The following is a 16427-nucleotide window of genomic DNA, read 5'->3' on the forward strand; positions in this document are numbered from 1 at the left end:
AGTGTTACAGTATTTTATCGTAATTCAATATCAGAGAGCTACAGCTCTACTATGACAACTAAATGCATATCTGATTTGATAAACACTGTAGGTTTATTTTCAGATATGACTGTTTTCTTCCTTCTGTATTTATTCACTTTGAACTTTTATTTATGTTTAACCTCCCCTCTCTTATTAATATTTGATTATCATGATTTATCATATATTTGATTGATGAGTGAATGATTTTGTACTCTTTTGCATGTTTTCTTACTGATTACATTGTTTTGCAGTAAAAAAACAACAAAAATGCTCATTTCATAATTGCATGTTTTTGAAAAATCTGATTTACTTCTTTTAATTTTTATGTTTCACATGTATTAAACTCCTGAGCATAACACATCCTGAACCGTGTTTGTGTTACCTACATGAATGTATCTGCATGTACGCAGTCATGTGACAGATGTTTTTATCCAAGCAACATACAGTGAGTATCAAGGTTCATGCTAGTGGATGAGTTGAATCAACTCCACAGCAACTACATAAATTTATCCACTAACCGTTCAGAAACGTCTAAAAGTTGTAACTTCTTCCTGAGTCTCTCCATCAGTGTCGACTCCGGTTTGAACAATGTAAGGCTGAACACTTTCGTCATTTTGGCTGCGTGAGATTCTCCAGCTTTGTTGTTGTTGAGCTGTTAAAGCTCCGCCCTCTTCTGGAAAGGGGGCCGGGAGCAGCAGCTCATTTGCATTTAAAGGGACACACACAAAAACAGCGTGTTTTTGCTCACACCCAAATAGGGGCAAATTTGACAAGCTATAATAAATGATCTGTGGGGGATTTTGAGCTGAAACTTCACAGACACATTCTGGAGACACCAGAGACTTATATTACATCTTGTAAAAGGGGCATTATATAGTTTTTGCTACGTTGTCTAAACTTAACATCGGTTTTGAATGATCAATACAAACATTACAAAACATTTAATGCAACTTTTCAATATGTTCAGTTTGGAGGATGAATGAATTCATTTGAGGCACAAACTTTAATCTTCTACAGTCTGCTGGCTATAAAGTGCAAAAAAATTTTTTTCTTTCCACAATTCTGGCCTTAATCCAGCAGTAGATGAGGATTTTGGGAAGTGAGGAGGCGATGTATACGGCCAGCGAGCTCAGGACCAACACGCCTCTCTTTGGCTCCGCCTACTACCGTGAGATCAGCCAATAGTCTGCGTCGCTCCTCCTCAGACGGCAGCTCCTCATAGGCCTGTTGGAGCAGGAGAGGAGGAGAATGAGGGCCGATGAAGAGTGACGTTCAGTGTGAGTCTGAACACACGTTACCTTCAGCAGGAGGGAAGGAGAGGGGTAGGCGCTCGTCACGGCTTTGGCCATGGCTGGACTGACGCGGTTCAGCTGCTGTATCTGACGTGTCCACACCTGAGCGAGACCGCGGCCATCTCTGTCCACTCGCACACCCGCTGACCACGAGCCGTCCATGCAGAACCCCAGATCAGGGTCGCCACACAACGCCCTGAGAACAAACACACGCTAGAGCTATTGTTGATGAAACAACAGAGTCTTCTGCATAATGATACTAAAAGCAATTCAGAATTTATATTATACAGCAGTTTGATCAGTTCATAATAATTTGTCAAAAGATAAAATGCCAAAAAACTAAAACAGAAAAAGTAAACCCAGTCCCGGGCCTTTTGGATGATTTATTTGGTGTGATTTCTGTGTAAAACTCACTTGTAAGGTCTCTTAGATAAAGCCTTGGTAAGTGCAACCACATGATCGGTCACTTCCTGCCAGCCAAACAGGAAGTGAACTGCCACATTCCAGTAGAGCTGGAGGTGAACCAACAGCTGCCCATCACAGAAACAACCATGGTTACTGGAAGGCTACATTACTGAAAAATTATATGATGATTGATTTATCTGACCTGTTCTGTGTCCAGATGATGCTGGTTGAGGTAAAAGTCAAAGTCTTCTTCACCCCAAGATCCTGATCTGTACACACACATATTCTATCGCTTCATATTATGAGATTTAACATTAAATATGAGCTGATTTGAGAGATTGTGTGTTTACCGTTGCTGATGACTGATCATCACTAGAATTGTGACAACTTTCCCTGCAGTTCTGGTCAAGTACTTAGATAGATGCTGCAACAGAGACTCCGCCTCCTCATGCATATCACCAATAAGAGCCTAGAATGATGGAGATTATCAGATATATACACCGATCGAGCATAACATTATGAGCACCTTCATAATATTGTGTTGGTCCCTATTTTGCTGCCAAAACAGCCCTGACCCGTCGAGGCATGGACGCCTCTAGACCCCTGAAGGTGTGCTGTGGTATCTGCATCAAGATGTTAGCAGCATATCCTTTAAGTCCTGTAAGTTGCGAGGTGGAGTCTCCATGGATCGGACTTGTTTGTTCAGCACATCCCACAGATGCTCGATTGGATTGAGATCTGGGGAATTTGGAGGCCAAGTCAACACCTCAAACTCGTTGTTGTGCCCCTTAAACCATTCCTGAACCATTTGGCACCTTCTTCCATTGCTCCGTGGTCCAGTTCTGATGCTCACATGCCCGCTGTTGGCGCTGGCCAGGGGTCAGCATGGGCACCCTGACTGGTCTGGAGCTATGCAGCTCCATACGCAACAAACTGTGATGCACTGTGTATTCTGACACCTTTCTATCAGATCCAGCATTAACTTCTTGAGCAATTTTAGCCGCCCATGATCCTGTCGCCGGTTCACCACTGTTCCTTCACTTTTGATAGATACTGACCACTGCAGACCGGGAACACCCCACAAGAGCTGCAGTTTTGTTGATGCTCTGACCCAGTCATCTAGCCATCACAATTTGGCCCCTGTCAAACTCGCTCAAATCCTTACGCTTTTTTCTGCTTTTAACACATCAACTTTGAGGACAAAATTATCACTTTCTCCGTAATATATCCAACTCACTAACAGGTGCCATGATGAAGAGATAATCAGTGTTATTCATTTCACCTGTCAGTGCTCATAATGTCATGCATGATCGGTGTATAGAGGATATGCACGGGACCGTTATGACTGCGGTCACGCCCACTGAGTGGTACAAAGACTGAGCGGCAGCATTATTTTTCAGCGTGAATGCTGTGAAAAACACACAAAACACATCCAAAACGGGAAAGAGCTTTGTGATTGACTGTACAAATAGCTTTGACACAAAATCTGAGCTATATTTTTACAGACTGCTGAAAGCTACAGGAAAAAGCAAATGGATCACTGCAATTCACAGAAACAGCTGGACTCCAGCAGAGAAACATGTTTTGCAGTTATCATTTTGTGTCAAAATGTCGGATTTTGGGGTAAAATCATACCTTATATATTGTATTGTTATATATTGTGTTGACAACTCATCAATTTAATATTTACCATCTTATATTCTGCATAATTGGGTGTTTTTAAATAAACACTGACAAAAACTATACAAGTTTTATGGCTGGACGATATGACGATATATATAACATTGATATAAGCGATTTAGATCTACCGATATTGTATTTATATAAAGCATTCACAGGCAGATTTGTTTCCCCGGTGTCGAAATCAGCCACATTTAGATGTCAGGAAACACGACTCCTGGCTGCATGTCAATATCCATGGATTATTTTTCTTTGACATGTCATAAGGAACACTTTCGAGCCCAACCTTTAGTGTAATCGTTTGTTTTACTCGCGTTTTCGCAGTTTCCTCTATTAAATCCAGTCATGCAGCAGCTTCTTTTGCCACTCAGTCCAGCTGAGGGAGCACGTTCCTGCGGGAAAGTGACGTCGATGCATACCCTCTATACTATAATTAACATGATGATTAATGACTTACCGACTGATTGGTCACTGTTTTATGTGACATCACCATGTCCTCAAACTCATTATGGGAGATCACCATCAGGACCTGATCTTCTTCAATAACTCCATGTTCAGCCTCATCCTCCGTCTGCTGTACAACACACACAGAGAAAAAACATTTGCTAAGACATTAATGAGACAAAAATAATGCAACCTGACCCCTTTGCTATATCTATAATGGACAGAAGCAACAGTCTGAGCTACTAGTGACCTGAAGGGCTTGTCGTGTCCAGCTGATGCTGTTAGGAAGACCTTGATTCTCTATACGGTTTGTCCACTGAAACCCATCCAGAGTCCTGAGCAGCACATCACAGCCTGCATCCCGCAACAGCACTGGAGAGAGATTTAAAGGATTAGTTCACTTTCAAATTAAAATATCCTGATAATTTACTCACCCCCATGTCATCCAAGATGTTCATGTCTTTCTTCAGTTGAAAAGAAATTAAGGTTTTTGATGAAAACATTCCAGGATTTTCTCCATATAGGTTGATGGTCAAAATTACAGTTTACAGTGATCCCAGACGAGGAATAAGGGTCTTATCTAGAGAAACCTTCGCTCATTTTTTAAAAAAATTAAAAATTGTATACATTTTAACCATAAATGCTCATCTTGAACTAGCTCTCTTCTTCTTCTTCTTCTCTATTAGAATTCCGGCAGTGTAGACACTGCTAAGTGTATTACTGCCCTCCACAGGTCAAAGTTTGAACTAATTGTTATATACTTGCACTAGCATATTGTCTATGACAATTGACTTCAAACTTTGACCTGAGGAGGGCAGTAATACCCTTAGCAGTGTCTACACTGCTGGAATTCTAATAGAGAAGAAGAAGAGAGCTAGTTCAAGATGAGCATTTATGGTTAAAATGTATACAATTTTTAATTTTTTTAAAAAATGAGCGAAGGTTTCTCTAGATAAGACCCTTATTCCTCGTCTGGGATCACTGTAAACTGTAATTTTGACCATCAACCTATATGGAGAAAATCCTGGAATGTTTTCATCAAAAACCTTAATTTCTTTTCAACTGAAGAAAGACATGAACATCTTGGATGACATGGGGGTGAGTAAATTATCAGGAAATTTTAATTTGAAAGTGAACTAATCCTTTAACTGATTTAATTAAGAAACACAGCTGTGACAGAGAGAAAACAATAAACAAAGCTTCACCTGCATGAATGTGAGCTGTCAGACTCTTAATGAAGTTTTCAGGTTTTAACAGGTTCAGTCTCTCCGCTGCCTCTTTCCTTCTCTGTTGCTCTTGTAGTTTCTTCTCTTTGAGCTTCTCCTTCTCCTCTCTCCGTTTATCTCTGGCAGCTTTTCTCGTGTCCAGCTCCTCCTGCACCTCCTCTCGTGTCCTCCTCCTCCTTTTGCTGGAGATCTTCACTCCATCCGCTCCGTCTTCTGCCCGGGCTGAGCAGCTCCTGGATGAGGGTGAAGTGTTTGATTCATTTACAGATGTGTCCTGATCGAGTATTACACATGATGATGGTTTAACTTCATCACTCTCATTCTCTGAATCTGAAATTTCCCACGTTTTTGCTCTCTGGACGGCTGACATCCCTTTAAATCAGCTGCCGGTAATTATAAATATAATATATAAAATATAATATACTTAAATATACAGTATGTTACATGATAATCGGGTCATTATGTGTAAATTAAGACTGACATGTTATCATTTAATGTGTTTTATTGTTCCCTCAACTATCAGTCCTTTCTCGTTTGAGTCTCCAGGCTGCGAATGTAAACAAATACGGGGTGGTGAGAGGGACAATATTACTACGGATTGCGTTTCGAAAATGATTAAAAGATTGGGGGGAATGCAGTAAAGTTAGTTTAATTTAGATTAGAATTTTCTATATATAATATTATCATTTAATTTACATTTTATAACTGGATAAGTTTAAATGTTCAAACACTGAATCTTTCTTGTTATTGTGATTTCAGTGTGTGTGTGTGTGTGTATATATATATATATATATATATATATATATATATATATATATATATATATATATATATATATATATATCCGTAAGATCTTCGTTCATCTTTAGAACAAATTAAGATATAGCCAGCAATTACATTTCCTCTCTCGAGATCCATAAAGGTACTAAAACATATTGTGAGTTCACTAGTTAACATATTGTTAAAACATATTGTGAGTTCACTAAAACATATTGTGAGTTCACTAGTTCTATGTTAATATTATAAAGCGATGAGAATATTTTTGTGCGCCAAAAAAAAAAAAAAAAAAAAAAAAGACTTTTTAACAATATATTGATGGGCGATTCGGAGCTTTACGAATCGAATCAGTGATTCGGATCTCCTATCAAACGGCTAAACCGCTGAAATAGCCAGCAATGACATTTCCTCTCTCAAGATCCATTAATGTGCTAAAAACATATTTAAATCAGTTCATGTGAGTTCAGTCGTTCAATATTAATATTATAAAGCGACGGGAATATTTTTGTGCGGCAAAAAAACAAAACAAAATAACGACTTTTCAACAATATAGTGATGGGCCGATTTCAAAACACTGCTTCGGAGCTTTACGAATCGAATCAGTGACTCGGAGCGCCAAAGTAACGTGATTTCAACGGTTTAGCCGTTTGATAGGAGATCCGAATCACTGAATCACCCATCACTATATTGTTGAAAAGTCGTTATTTTTTGTTTTTTTTGGCGCACAAAAAGTATTCTCATCACTTTATAATATTAACATAGAACTAGTGAACTCACATGAACTGATTTAAATATGTTTAAAACATTATTTTCATTTTTGGGTTAACTAACCCTTTAAAACCATTTTGTCTTGTTACCACAGATTATGAAATGTCCTATATAAATACATTTTCTTTCCGTAAATATATAATGAGAATGGGCACTGTTTTGTTTAAAGCATGATTAATTTATCTAGTTATTTATCGGTCAAGCTCCGCGGCGATCAATGATTGCCCAATCATCACTACGTGCTGTGTCAGCGCTGAGAAAAACAACATCATTTGATCAGTCACATGACGCCCAGGCTGTGACGTAACGCTAAATAAGGAAAACGGCCAGTCAGTAGAAAACCTGGATCGACTGTTCCCACAGTTTGAAGCTTTCACTAGTTTATTATGATTTATAGATCAGCAAATAGCTGCAGGTCCTGGACAAGCTGCACATTTTGAAGATCGCCTCCGTTCTGGGCCACATAAACAAAAATAAATCACACTAGATCGTCGTTATATGGGAAGACTGCGGAGATTTATCTGGGGTCGAGATGGCCAAAGCAGCAGAACAAGGTAAATTAATAATTTCACTGGTTTTAGGATGTTTTTGAATTTAAATGAGCTCTCAGTTTGTAAACAGAGGAAGATGAGAATGATTTAACTCATTAAAAACATGAAATATCATAATTCATAAGAGATTCATAGCTCTCAAGTGTTGTTTTCTCTGTTAGCTTAGATGTAACCTGACACATGATGACTAACTCTTCTCTCTCTCTCTGAATATAAATGTCTCTTGTTGTGTTTATGTGTGTATTTACAGCCTACTACCGGTTCGTGGTCCTGTTTTTTAACTGTATGCTGACTTTCGGCTCTTATTTCTGCTTTGACATTCCCAGTGTCCTGCAGGAGCAGTTTCAGGGGGTGAGGAGCAACTTTCTGACCTCTGACCTCACTTTCACATCTCTTAATCTTAGTTTAGACAGTTTTAAAGGGGTCATATTATGACAAATGCAAATTTGCCTTTATATTTCGAGATGAAACTGAGCTGTGTAAACTTCAGTGGCTGACAGATAGATTTGAACATTTGGCCGCCTACATTTACATTTAATCAAACATATTGAGTGACCAAAAAAACTTTGCTCGTCCAGTCGCAGTGAGGTAATGAGGGAGAAGGATAGATAAAATGTTCCAAACCACAGAAGAGCTAACGATAAGAGTAAAATTGCATGAAGCCTTATGAATCCATGTCATAAATAGTCAAATAAACTGAATTCTGACAGTTTTACGGGCAAAAGTCTTTGCTAACATAATAAAATAATGTATGATATGACCCCTTTAACGTCATCAGAATAGTAACAAATATTGCATATAAACCTCTCTGGTTTAGTATCTAGGTCAGTAAAGTAAGGCCCTGAATGCACAGACTGTTGTTTCCTACAGAATTTGACATGTCCAAATGGGACGGTGAGTAACAGCACTGGTAATGGCACAGGAACGTGTGTGGAAGGTTTGGGAATGACGCCACAGGAGTATAACCTGCTCTACGCCATCTACGCCTGGACGTGAGACTCACACCACTCTTATTTTAGTTTTATTGACATGCTATCTTATTTCAGGTGACATTAAATTTTTTTTATTTTTTGTTAACTATAACCCTGACTCGCACACATCAGAATTTAATACTATCAATCACCCTCTAAAGCTTCATAGTGTTTATTATCACCTGTAAAATGACTCTTATTTTGTTTTCCCAGGAATGCTGTGGTGGTCATCATGGCGGGATTCCTCATTGATAAGTTGGGAAACCGCTGTAAGTTGGAATAGATTTTCTTTTCCTTTTAATAAGCTGTTTTGAAACGTGTGTAAAGTTTGACATAAGTGTTTGTGTTTTCTCTCCTGCAGTCGGTGTTTTTCTGTTCTCCTTCCTGACTGTGTTGGGCTCAGCGATCTTTGCACTGGGGTCTCATTTTAAGGGCACGACGTACCTGTTGCCCCTCATGTTGACTGGACGACTTCTGTTTGGATCTGGAAATGGATCCCTGACCAGTATGACTTCAGATATTTACCCGTAACACCACTGACAGTGTGCAGGTTTAACTCTAGAAACGCTGTATCTTTAGTTGTAAATTTAGATTCGGATTAGTTTTATTCGCCAAGTGTGCACAGGAATTTGTGGTGGTTTTCAGGAACTTTGTGTACATGAAAAAGAGAATAGAAAAAAGGATTAAGGGTAAAAGGATTAAGGATAAAAATAATACAATTAAAAACAAAGTAATAAAGTAAATTAACTCTAAATTAATTTCTTCCACTAGTGGCACCAAAATGAATTGCAAAAATGACTTTAAATGACTTATTTTATTTTCATAATTTAAAGGGTTAGTTCAGCCAAAAATGAAAATAATGTCATTTATTACTCGCCCTCATGTCATTCCACACCCGTAAGACCTTCGTTCATCTTCAGAACACAAATTAAGATATTTTAGTTGAAATCCGATGGCTCCATGAGGCCTGCATAGACAGCAATGACATTTGCTCTCTCAAGATCCATTAATGTACTAAAAACATATTTAAATCAGTTCATGTGAGTACAGTGGTTCAATATTAATATTATAATGTGAACTAACCCTAACCCTAATGCTCATTTTTTTCCCAACCCATTGTTGTTTCTGCATGTTCAATGGTCAATGTGAGTCACAAGTATTTTCATAATACATGTTTCAGGTCTTATTGTGCATGATTCATATGTGCCTGCTTTTCCAAAGAAAAACATTATTTTTGTAATCTTTACTGAGAATTAAAAAACTTGCGCTTCCTCTGAAATCACTTTCCTTTTCCACTGATGTCTCTTTGGCCATGGGGTTATTAAATTGGATAATTAGTCTGTTTAGTCTATTGGTCACATGTTTTTACAACCTCTCCTTCTATCTAGTTCAGAAATGTCACAACATGTAAAACATTTTAACACTCATTTCCACTGTCTGGCTATTGATCTGCATTATGATAGTAAACTCTACAAAGTCCCTAAAGTATCAGACAGCACATAAATGCACTTCCTCTTTCTCAGATTCTTTACTCGCTGAGTAAACAAGGGTTTTCATAGCCAAAGACACCCATGAAAAAAGCACCAATGAGAAAGTTACATTTGAATCTCGTGTGTCTCTCTTCCTTTCTCAGTCGTCCAAAACCGTATCACGGCGTTCTGGTTCCGCGGGAAGGAGCTGGCTCTGGCGTTTGGACTGACCCTGGCCTTCTCTCGATTGGGCTCGGTTCTGAACTTCTTCTTAACGCAGAAGTTTGAGTCTCAGTACGGTATGCAGTGGACGCTGTGGGGAGGTAAGAATCACAACAGGCAACAAATACTAAAGCTTTGATTTGGCGTCCTGGAAACACATACACATGCATCTGTTTTGTGTGTACAGGCACGTTCCTGTGCGTTCTTGGGTTCCTGTCGGCTATAACGGTTAGTGTTCTGGATAAGATGGGCATGAAGCAGCTGGGATTGGATGGAGTGATTCAGGAGGAGTCACGCAAAGTGGTGAGACAGATATAGATGGCAAAGGTTATGTTTAGAAAGGCATACTACTATACTATTACTTACTGTTTCTGCAGTATAATATAATAATGATGATGATACAGTAATTACTATATTTATATATACGTATACAGGGCTTGACATTAACACCCGTCTACTTGCCACTTTGGCAGGTTGAATTTCATATATAACATATTCATTTTTCAGTTGCAATCTTTTAAAAAGGCACCTGAAATAATAAACTAAGTGCAATGATTTTTCGATACATATCGATACAGAAATATCTGAAACACTTACAATTCTCATTTTCTGCAGAATAGATACACAATACCAGCTGCTCTTTCTCTTTCTCTTGACACACAAACCCACACTCACTCGTTTCATTTGCTCCGGATGAATATTGTTGGTGTTACAAGGCTTGAATTTCAGCGGGGGATTGCACGTATTGCGCATAATTTTACTCATTCCCGCAGATTTTGTGCTCACACCCAAAGTATGCACACATAAAGCCGCCTCTCAGTACTAAATTGAGTTCTTTTTCGCCACCTATTGTGCTTAAACTGTCAAATACACACAAAATAATGTCAAATGGCGAGTATTCGCATAAACACAGTCAGTTATGTTTTAAGTGAACGTAAACAGTTGGGAAAGAAAACGCATGTGTAACAGTATAATGGATCCGTGTGTCAGGTCTTAAAGTGACAGCAGCCTAATATACCTGCTGCCAAATTATGGGATAATATTAAAAATATCTATATAACAGTTTTTTCCCATGGTCTTAATGTCAAAATTGTCGCTGTGAGCAAAAAATTGAATGTCAAGCCCTGTATGCATGTATAAATAGTATTTTCATGTTTTCTTTTTTGATAAAACAAATTGATAAATTTGTTTCATTGATTTGTGTATTGTGTGTTTTGTGTGCGTAGAGAGTTCAGGATGTGAAGCGTCTGTCGCTCAGATATTGGCTGCTGGTTCTTACCATCATGTTCTTTTATAATGGCATCTTCCCCTTCATCGCTGATGCCAGGTACTGTCATGAAGCACTTTGATGTTTCTAGATTAAAATGTGTCCGTACACATTGCTCATGTGTTGCTGCATGTGTGTTTTTAGCAAGTTTATCCAGGATAAATACAGCGGGTACAGTCAGAAGGAGGCGGCGTACATCGCAGGCGCTGTGTATGACAGTTCACTGGTGCTGTCTGCTGCTGTCGGCATCCTCATCGTAAGTCAAACAAACACTAAACTCACAATTACACAGACATACCATCCACAGATATTTCATTTACTATTCAAAAGTTTTTTTGCTATTTTTCCCAGTCTTTTTATTGATATTTTACATAGTATAATATAACAGCAATTTCAAAAACAAATTAAGATGAAATCAATTCTCTTGTTTCAACAGAGCTCCCCATCCCCACTGCACCATCACACATTATCTTACAAACTATTCTGTACCATATTATTATGGCCTCACAGGGCCAGATAGAAAGAAAGAAAAAAAAGTTCATACAAAGAAAATTACATTTGGATCCATTTGCTGTACGTAAGTCAGCACTGGCTGCCAAATGATGAAAAACGTTTGACAACAGCCTTTAGTGGAGTAACGAATCTTCTCTAGTGCAAGATGATACATAAGATCTCTAATCCAGTGACTAAAAGTAGGTGGAGATCTGTCCTTCCACTTAAGCAGAATAAGAGGTTTAGCTACTAAAGTCAAAAAAGCAATCATATTTTTAGCATTATTATCCAAACAGACTTCTGTAGTTAAACCAAGTATTGCAAGAATGGGGGAAGGATCAATAGATACATGTAGATACACATAGTTTTTTTTTTAAATTTTTTATAAATGAATACTTTTATTCAGCAAGGATGCATTAAATTGATCAAAATTGACAGTAAAGACATTTATAATGTTACAAAAGATTCCTATTTCAAATGCTGCTCTTTTGAACTTTATATTCAGCAAAGAACTGTTTTCAACATTGATAATAATCAGAAATGTTTCCTGAGCAGAAAATCAGGATCATGGGATCATGTGACACTGAAGACTGGAGTAATGATACTGAAAATTCAGCTTTGCATCACAAAAATAAATTAAATTTTAAAATATATTACAATAGAAAACAGTTATTTTGAATTGCAATAATATTTCACAATATTACTGATTTTACTGTATTTTTGATTAAAAAAAAATGCATACATGGTGAGCATTCAAGGCAAAACATTAAAGCATTGTTTCTGTCTGTGCTGTAGGACTATGTGGGGCTGCGCGGTGTGTTTGCAGGGCTCTGTGCCGTGTTGACACTGCCTGTGTTTGGTCTGCTGGCCTTCACGTTCGTCCCTCCTCTCGTATCTACCATCTGGCTCGGCATCACTTACTCCTTTGCTGCTGTGAGTATTAAACATGAACACACACACACACACACACACACACACACACCACACACACAGCAGACACTATGGATGGACGCCAACTATACAGTGTTATTGGAGTATTGCAGCATGCTCAACTGTGTGGTCAGCAAACACTGTAAAAGAGCTTGGATTGGTTGAAGTATTCAGCATTCTCCAATTACTGAAGATGATGCTGACATTTTGAAGTATGTGAAATTTGAGATGTTCCTGCAGGATTAGCTCAATAGGGCAGAGAGGGGTAAGCTGTGCCACTTTTTGCATAGGTTTTCCTCTAGGTGAGTAGAAAAGAGAAATACACCAAATTATATTTCAGGATGAATGGAAAAAAAAAAATCACGTTTTAAATAAAAAAAATATGAAATGAAAAAGACCCTTGTTATGTTCTAATGTTTTCTAAATGTGTGTATATGTATGTGTATATATATATATATATATATATATATATACTGTACACATGATAATGTTCAGGTTTAATTCTTGCTGTTTGACTGTTTTTGATGTGTTTTCTGTTGTGTTTGTGTGTTGTAGGCGAGCATGTGGCCTTCAATTCCCCTGGTGGTGCCTCAAGCCACACTGGGCACAGCCATGGGATTGGCCACATCCATACAGATGATTGGCATCGGCATTTCCAACCTGGTGGTGGGACAGATACTGGGCACCACGTCCAGGTGACATTCATGGCCATCATTCATGTTTTGCATTATACCAACAAAAAATATTACCATGCTTTTTGAACAAGGCACCATGATATTCTTCAAAATACCATGTATATGATAGTAATATAAAGTATATTTAATGTATAGTACCATGTCTATACCATAGTATGTGTTTTGTGTGTCAGTGATGTTAAGATCCCGCTGTGGAGATGGCAATATATGATGATCTTCATGCTGGCCAATACCATCAGCTGCATAATCACTTCTGCAATACTCAACATCGTTGACTATAGACAGGTAACACACACACACACACACACACACACACACACACACATTCGCCCACTATCGCCACATCTCTCTGAATCACCCATCATAGATGAGTAACCTCAGGTAGCCATAGCAACAGTATGAACCGACGAGAACTGTGAAGAGTTTTTGGAACATGGAGCAAGTTGAGTGACACTTCCCACTGGTATGGTGTTCAAGAACATGTGATTTCACGCGACCTTGACCGGCGTAATTACAGGGGTTTCTCAGAGCCGGAAAAGCTTGATTTGCCTCTTATTGTCTACATCATTAGTTAAAGGGATAGTTTTAAAAAATGTATAAATTTCTTTGTTCTGTTGAACACAAATGAAGATATTTTGAAGAATGTGGGAAACTGAACAGTTTTGGGGCACCACTGACTTCAATAGTATATCTTTTTTTTCTACTATGGAAGTCAGTGGTGCCCCAAAGCAGCCTAGTTACAAACTTTCTTCAGAATATCTTCCTTTGTGTTCAACAGAACAAAAAAATTTATACAGGTTTGGAACAATTTTTGGGTGAACTATCCCTTTAAGTCTGACAAGAGGAGAAGCGTGCACAAATAATCATAGAAAATTTCTTACAAAATTCTAAAAGTGAATTTTTAGGCTTTTTTTTAAATATAAATATAATATAAATTAAAAATAGTTTTGTGCCACCAAGGAATATTGTTCCTTTTTGAAATTTCATTGCATAATTACTGTATACACATAAGCAAAAAATGAAACTTTTATTATAATATAATATAATGAAATTATAAATAGATATTTTATTAATTTATATATTAAATATATATTAAAATGTAAATATTTAAAAATTAAAATATGCAATAATATAATGAAATTATTATTTTAATAAAAAATATTTACAATAATTAATATATATAAATATAATATATATATATATATATATATATATATATATATATATATATATATATATATATATATATATATATATATATAATATTAAAATGAGTATTATTTTATTATATAATGAAATAGTATTTAAAAATAAATGCTACAAATGCTTACAAACCCATTCTAATTTTAAGAAATTGTATGATTACGTGTGCAATCTTCTTCTCTTGTTGGACTTGGTTATATAACTTTTTGAGCTTATGCACTAAAGCGTTTTCCATTTACAGTCTTCTTCAGTGTTCGGCACGGACATTTTACAGCTTTTTTGTCTGTCTTCTACTACATCATTAGTTAGAAATGTGTAACACCGATAGAGAAACTGATATCGGTGTCTTATAGTTCAGTTGTGCCGCATGACGCATGAACTGTGAGTTTTGAGTCAACAGTACTTTGGAATGGTAGAGGTTATTTTTGGCTTTAAAAACATATCAGTCCATTTTATTAGAGGTGGATAGGATTGTTCTGCTGTGACAGTATTGTTCATGACCTAATGCGGTGAAAATGAACTGCAAATTAACCCTATTTACTTGTGTAATATACATTCCTGATTGTATCATGCTTAATTTATCAGTGCATGCCATACCAAAAGGGAAACATGTTCATAATCTTGATCAGATAAAATGAAGTAGAATATGAACACAGTCTTATGTTGACTTTGAGATATTCAGGTTATGATCTATTTTAAATGTGTGTTTTCAGGGAAGCACGCTTAATAAGACAACTAAGAGATCCACGGCTCCAAGTCCCGCTCAGACAGACACAGAACCACTGATGAATGAAGAGGACAATGAGGAGATCAGCAACACTCCCTCCATCAACAGGACCTAGAAGAACTTATGTCCCTATTCTCCCTTATTCTGGGACATTGGACGTTACTAAAGGGAAAACGCATTCTCTCAGAACGAAGCGTGTCATATGATTTTCAGTATTAATGCTAACATAAGTTAAGGCCATTCCTAAACTATTCTGACTGCCAAGTTTATTGAAATACTTTCAGAAATGAGAGTTAAATTAATCATTCTTTTTATTGAGGAAGCTGATATGGAAATGTTGACACTGTCATCTGTTTTATAATATCAAACAAACATCTGCTTCTTCACATATGAACGATGTGATTGTCTGACTAACTTGAGGGAATCAGAGGGTTTTATCTGTAAATTTACTGTTACGTAATTTTAAAAACATGCTGAAATGCGTCACATTCAATTGTTAATACTGCTTTTGAACTTTATTTTGTGTTATTGACTGATTACAAAATGATTGAATAATATGCATTTTGCTCATTTTTAGGATTTTTTTTACAAAACAAAAATAAAGTTTTGTGCCACGAAGAGATTATGAATATTGTTAGTTTTTGAAATTTAATTTCATACACAAGAAAAAATTGAAAAATGTTTTGTAAAATATAATAAAATTATATATTTTTTAAAAATATATATTTTATAATATGGAAAACATTTTTCACATTTTAAATGTTTTATTTTTTTTTAACTTTATAGTTTTTAAAATAATTTCATTTAAATATATATATATATATATATATATATATATATATATATATATATATATATATATTCATACACACACACATATATTTATACAATGAAATGGCATTTAAAATATTTTAATTAATAAAATATATATATTTTTTATTACATATTTATTTTATAATATGGAAAACATTTTTTCACATTTTAAATTTTAAACTATAGTTTTTAAAATAATTTCATTTAAATATATATGTATATTCACACACACACACACACACACACATTATATATATATATATATAATATTTATTTTATTATACAATGAAATGGCATTTAAAATATTTAAATTAATAAAATATGTATTTTTTATTATAATATATATTTTTAAACCAGGCTCTCATTCCACATTAAAGCCAAACGGGGGCACTGGAGAGCCGCTCAGGTAGGATTGGTCACTATCTAGGGGCGTTACAAGGGTACTTATCAAATATCTTAACGCATGCATTATTT

At 36.4% G+C, this 16427-nt stretch overlaps 2 protein-coding genes across 3 annotated transcripts; one reads left to right on the forward strand and one right to left on the reverse strand.

The window, feature by feature from the left end:
• Nucleotides 1-848: 848 nt before the first annotated feature.
• LOC125257459 (crossover junction endonuclease EME1-like) lies at nt 849-5632 on the reverse strand. Of its 2 annotated transcripts, none has more exons than XM_048173846.1 (8): nt 5048-5632; nt 4093-4214; nt 3856-3969; nt 2069-2187; nt 1921-1987; nt 1728-1843; nt 1320-1509; nt 849-1245 (listed from the first exon to the last, which is right to left on the reverse strand). In XM_048173846.1, exons 1-8 carry the CDS (start codon nt 5436-5438, stop codon nt 1090-1092), a joined length of 1275 nt encoding a protein of 424 aa, XP_048029803.1. In that variant the 5' UTR covers nt 5439-5632; the 3' UTR covers nt 849-1089. The 2 variants fall into 2 exon arrangements, with proteins under 2 accessions (XP_048029803.1, XP_048029802.1); XM_048173845.1 differs by having other exon boundaries at nt 3856-3972.
• A 1044-nt stretch (nt 5633-6676) lies between these two features.
• On the forward strand, nt 6677-15762 carry mfsd1l (major facilitator superfamily domain containing 1-like). Its single transcript, XM_048173839.1, has 13 exons — nt 6677-7167; nt 7415-7515; nt 8035-8156; nt 8349-8404; nt 8497-8640; nt 9769-9927; nt 10014-10129; nt 11053-11153; nt 11238-11349; nt 12381-12518; nt 13071-13210; nt 13384-13495; nt 15127-15762. Exons 1-13 carry the CDS (start codon nt 7146-7148, stop codon nt 15253-15255), a joined length of 1452 nt encoding a protein of 483 aa, XP_048029796.1. The 5' UTR covers nt 6677-7145; the 3' UTR covers nt 15256-15762.
• Nucleotides 15763-16427: the final 665 nt, after the last annotated feature.

This window comes from Megalobrama amblycephala, linkage group LG22 (assembly GCF_018812025.1).
Source record: "Megalobrama amblycephala isolate DHTTF-2021 linkage group LG22, ASM1881202v1, whole genome shotgun sequence".
In the NCBI taxonomy this organism is placed as follows: Eukaryota; Metazoa; Chordata; class Actinopteri; order Cypriniformes; family Xenocyprididae; genus Megalobrama; species Megalobrama amblycephala.

Bases quoted from the DNA above. Each gene is read 5' to 3' on its own strand.
- LOC125257459 (XM_048173845.1), bottom strand. From the start codon at position 5,438: ATGTCAGCCGTCCAGAGAGCAAAAACGTGGGAAATTTCAGATTCAGAG. The intron at 1,988-2,068 runs GTAAACACACAA...GTGTGTGTACAG, and splicing joins ATGATCAGTCATCAGCAACG to ATCAGGATCTTGGGGTGAAG. The intron at 1,510-1,727 runs GTGAGTTTTACA...GTTTGTTCTCAG, and splicing joins TTATCTAAGAGACCTTACAA to GGCGTTGTGTGGCGACCCTG.
- mfsd1l (XM_048173839.1), top strand. From the start codon at position 7,146: ATGGCCAAAGCAGCAGAACAAG. The intron at 8,405-8,496 runs GTAAGTTGGAAT...TCTCTCCTGCAG, and splicing joins TGATAAGTTGGGAAACCGCT to TCGGTGTTTTTCTGTTCTCC. The intron at 13,211-13,383 runs GTGACATTCATG...TTTGTGTGTCAG, and splicing joins ATACTGGGCACCACGTCCAG to TGATGTTAAGATCCCGCTGT.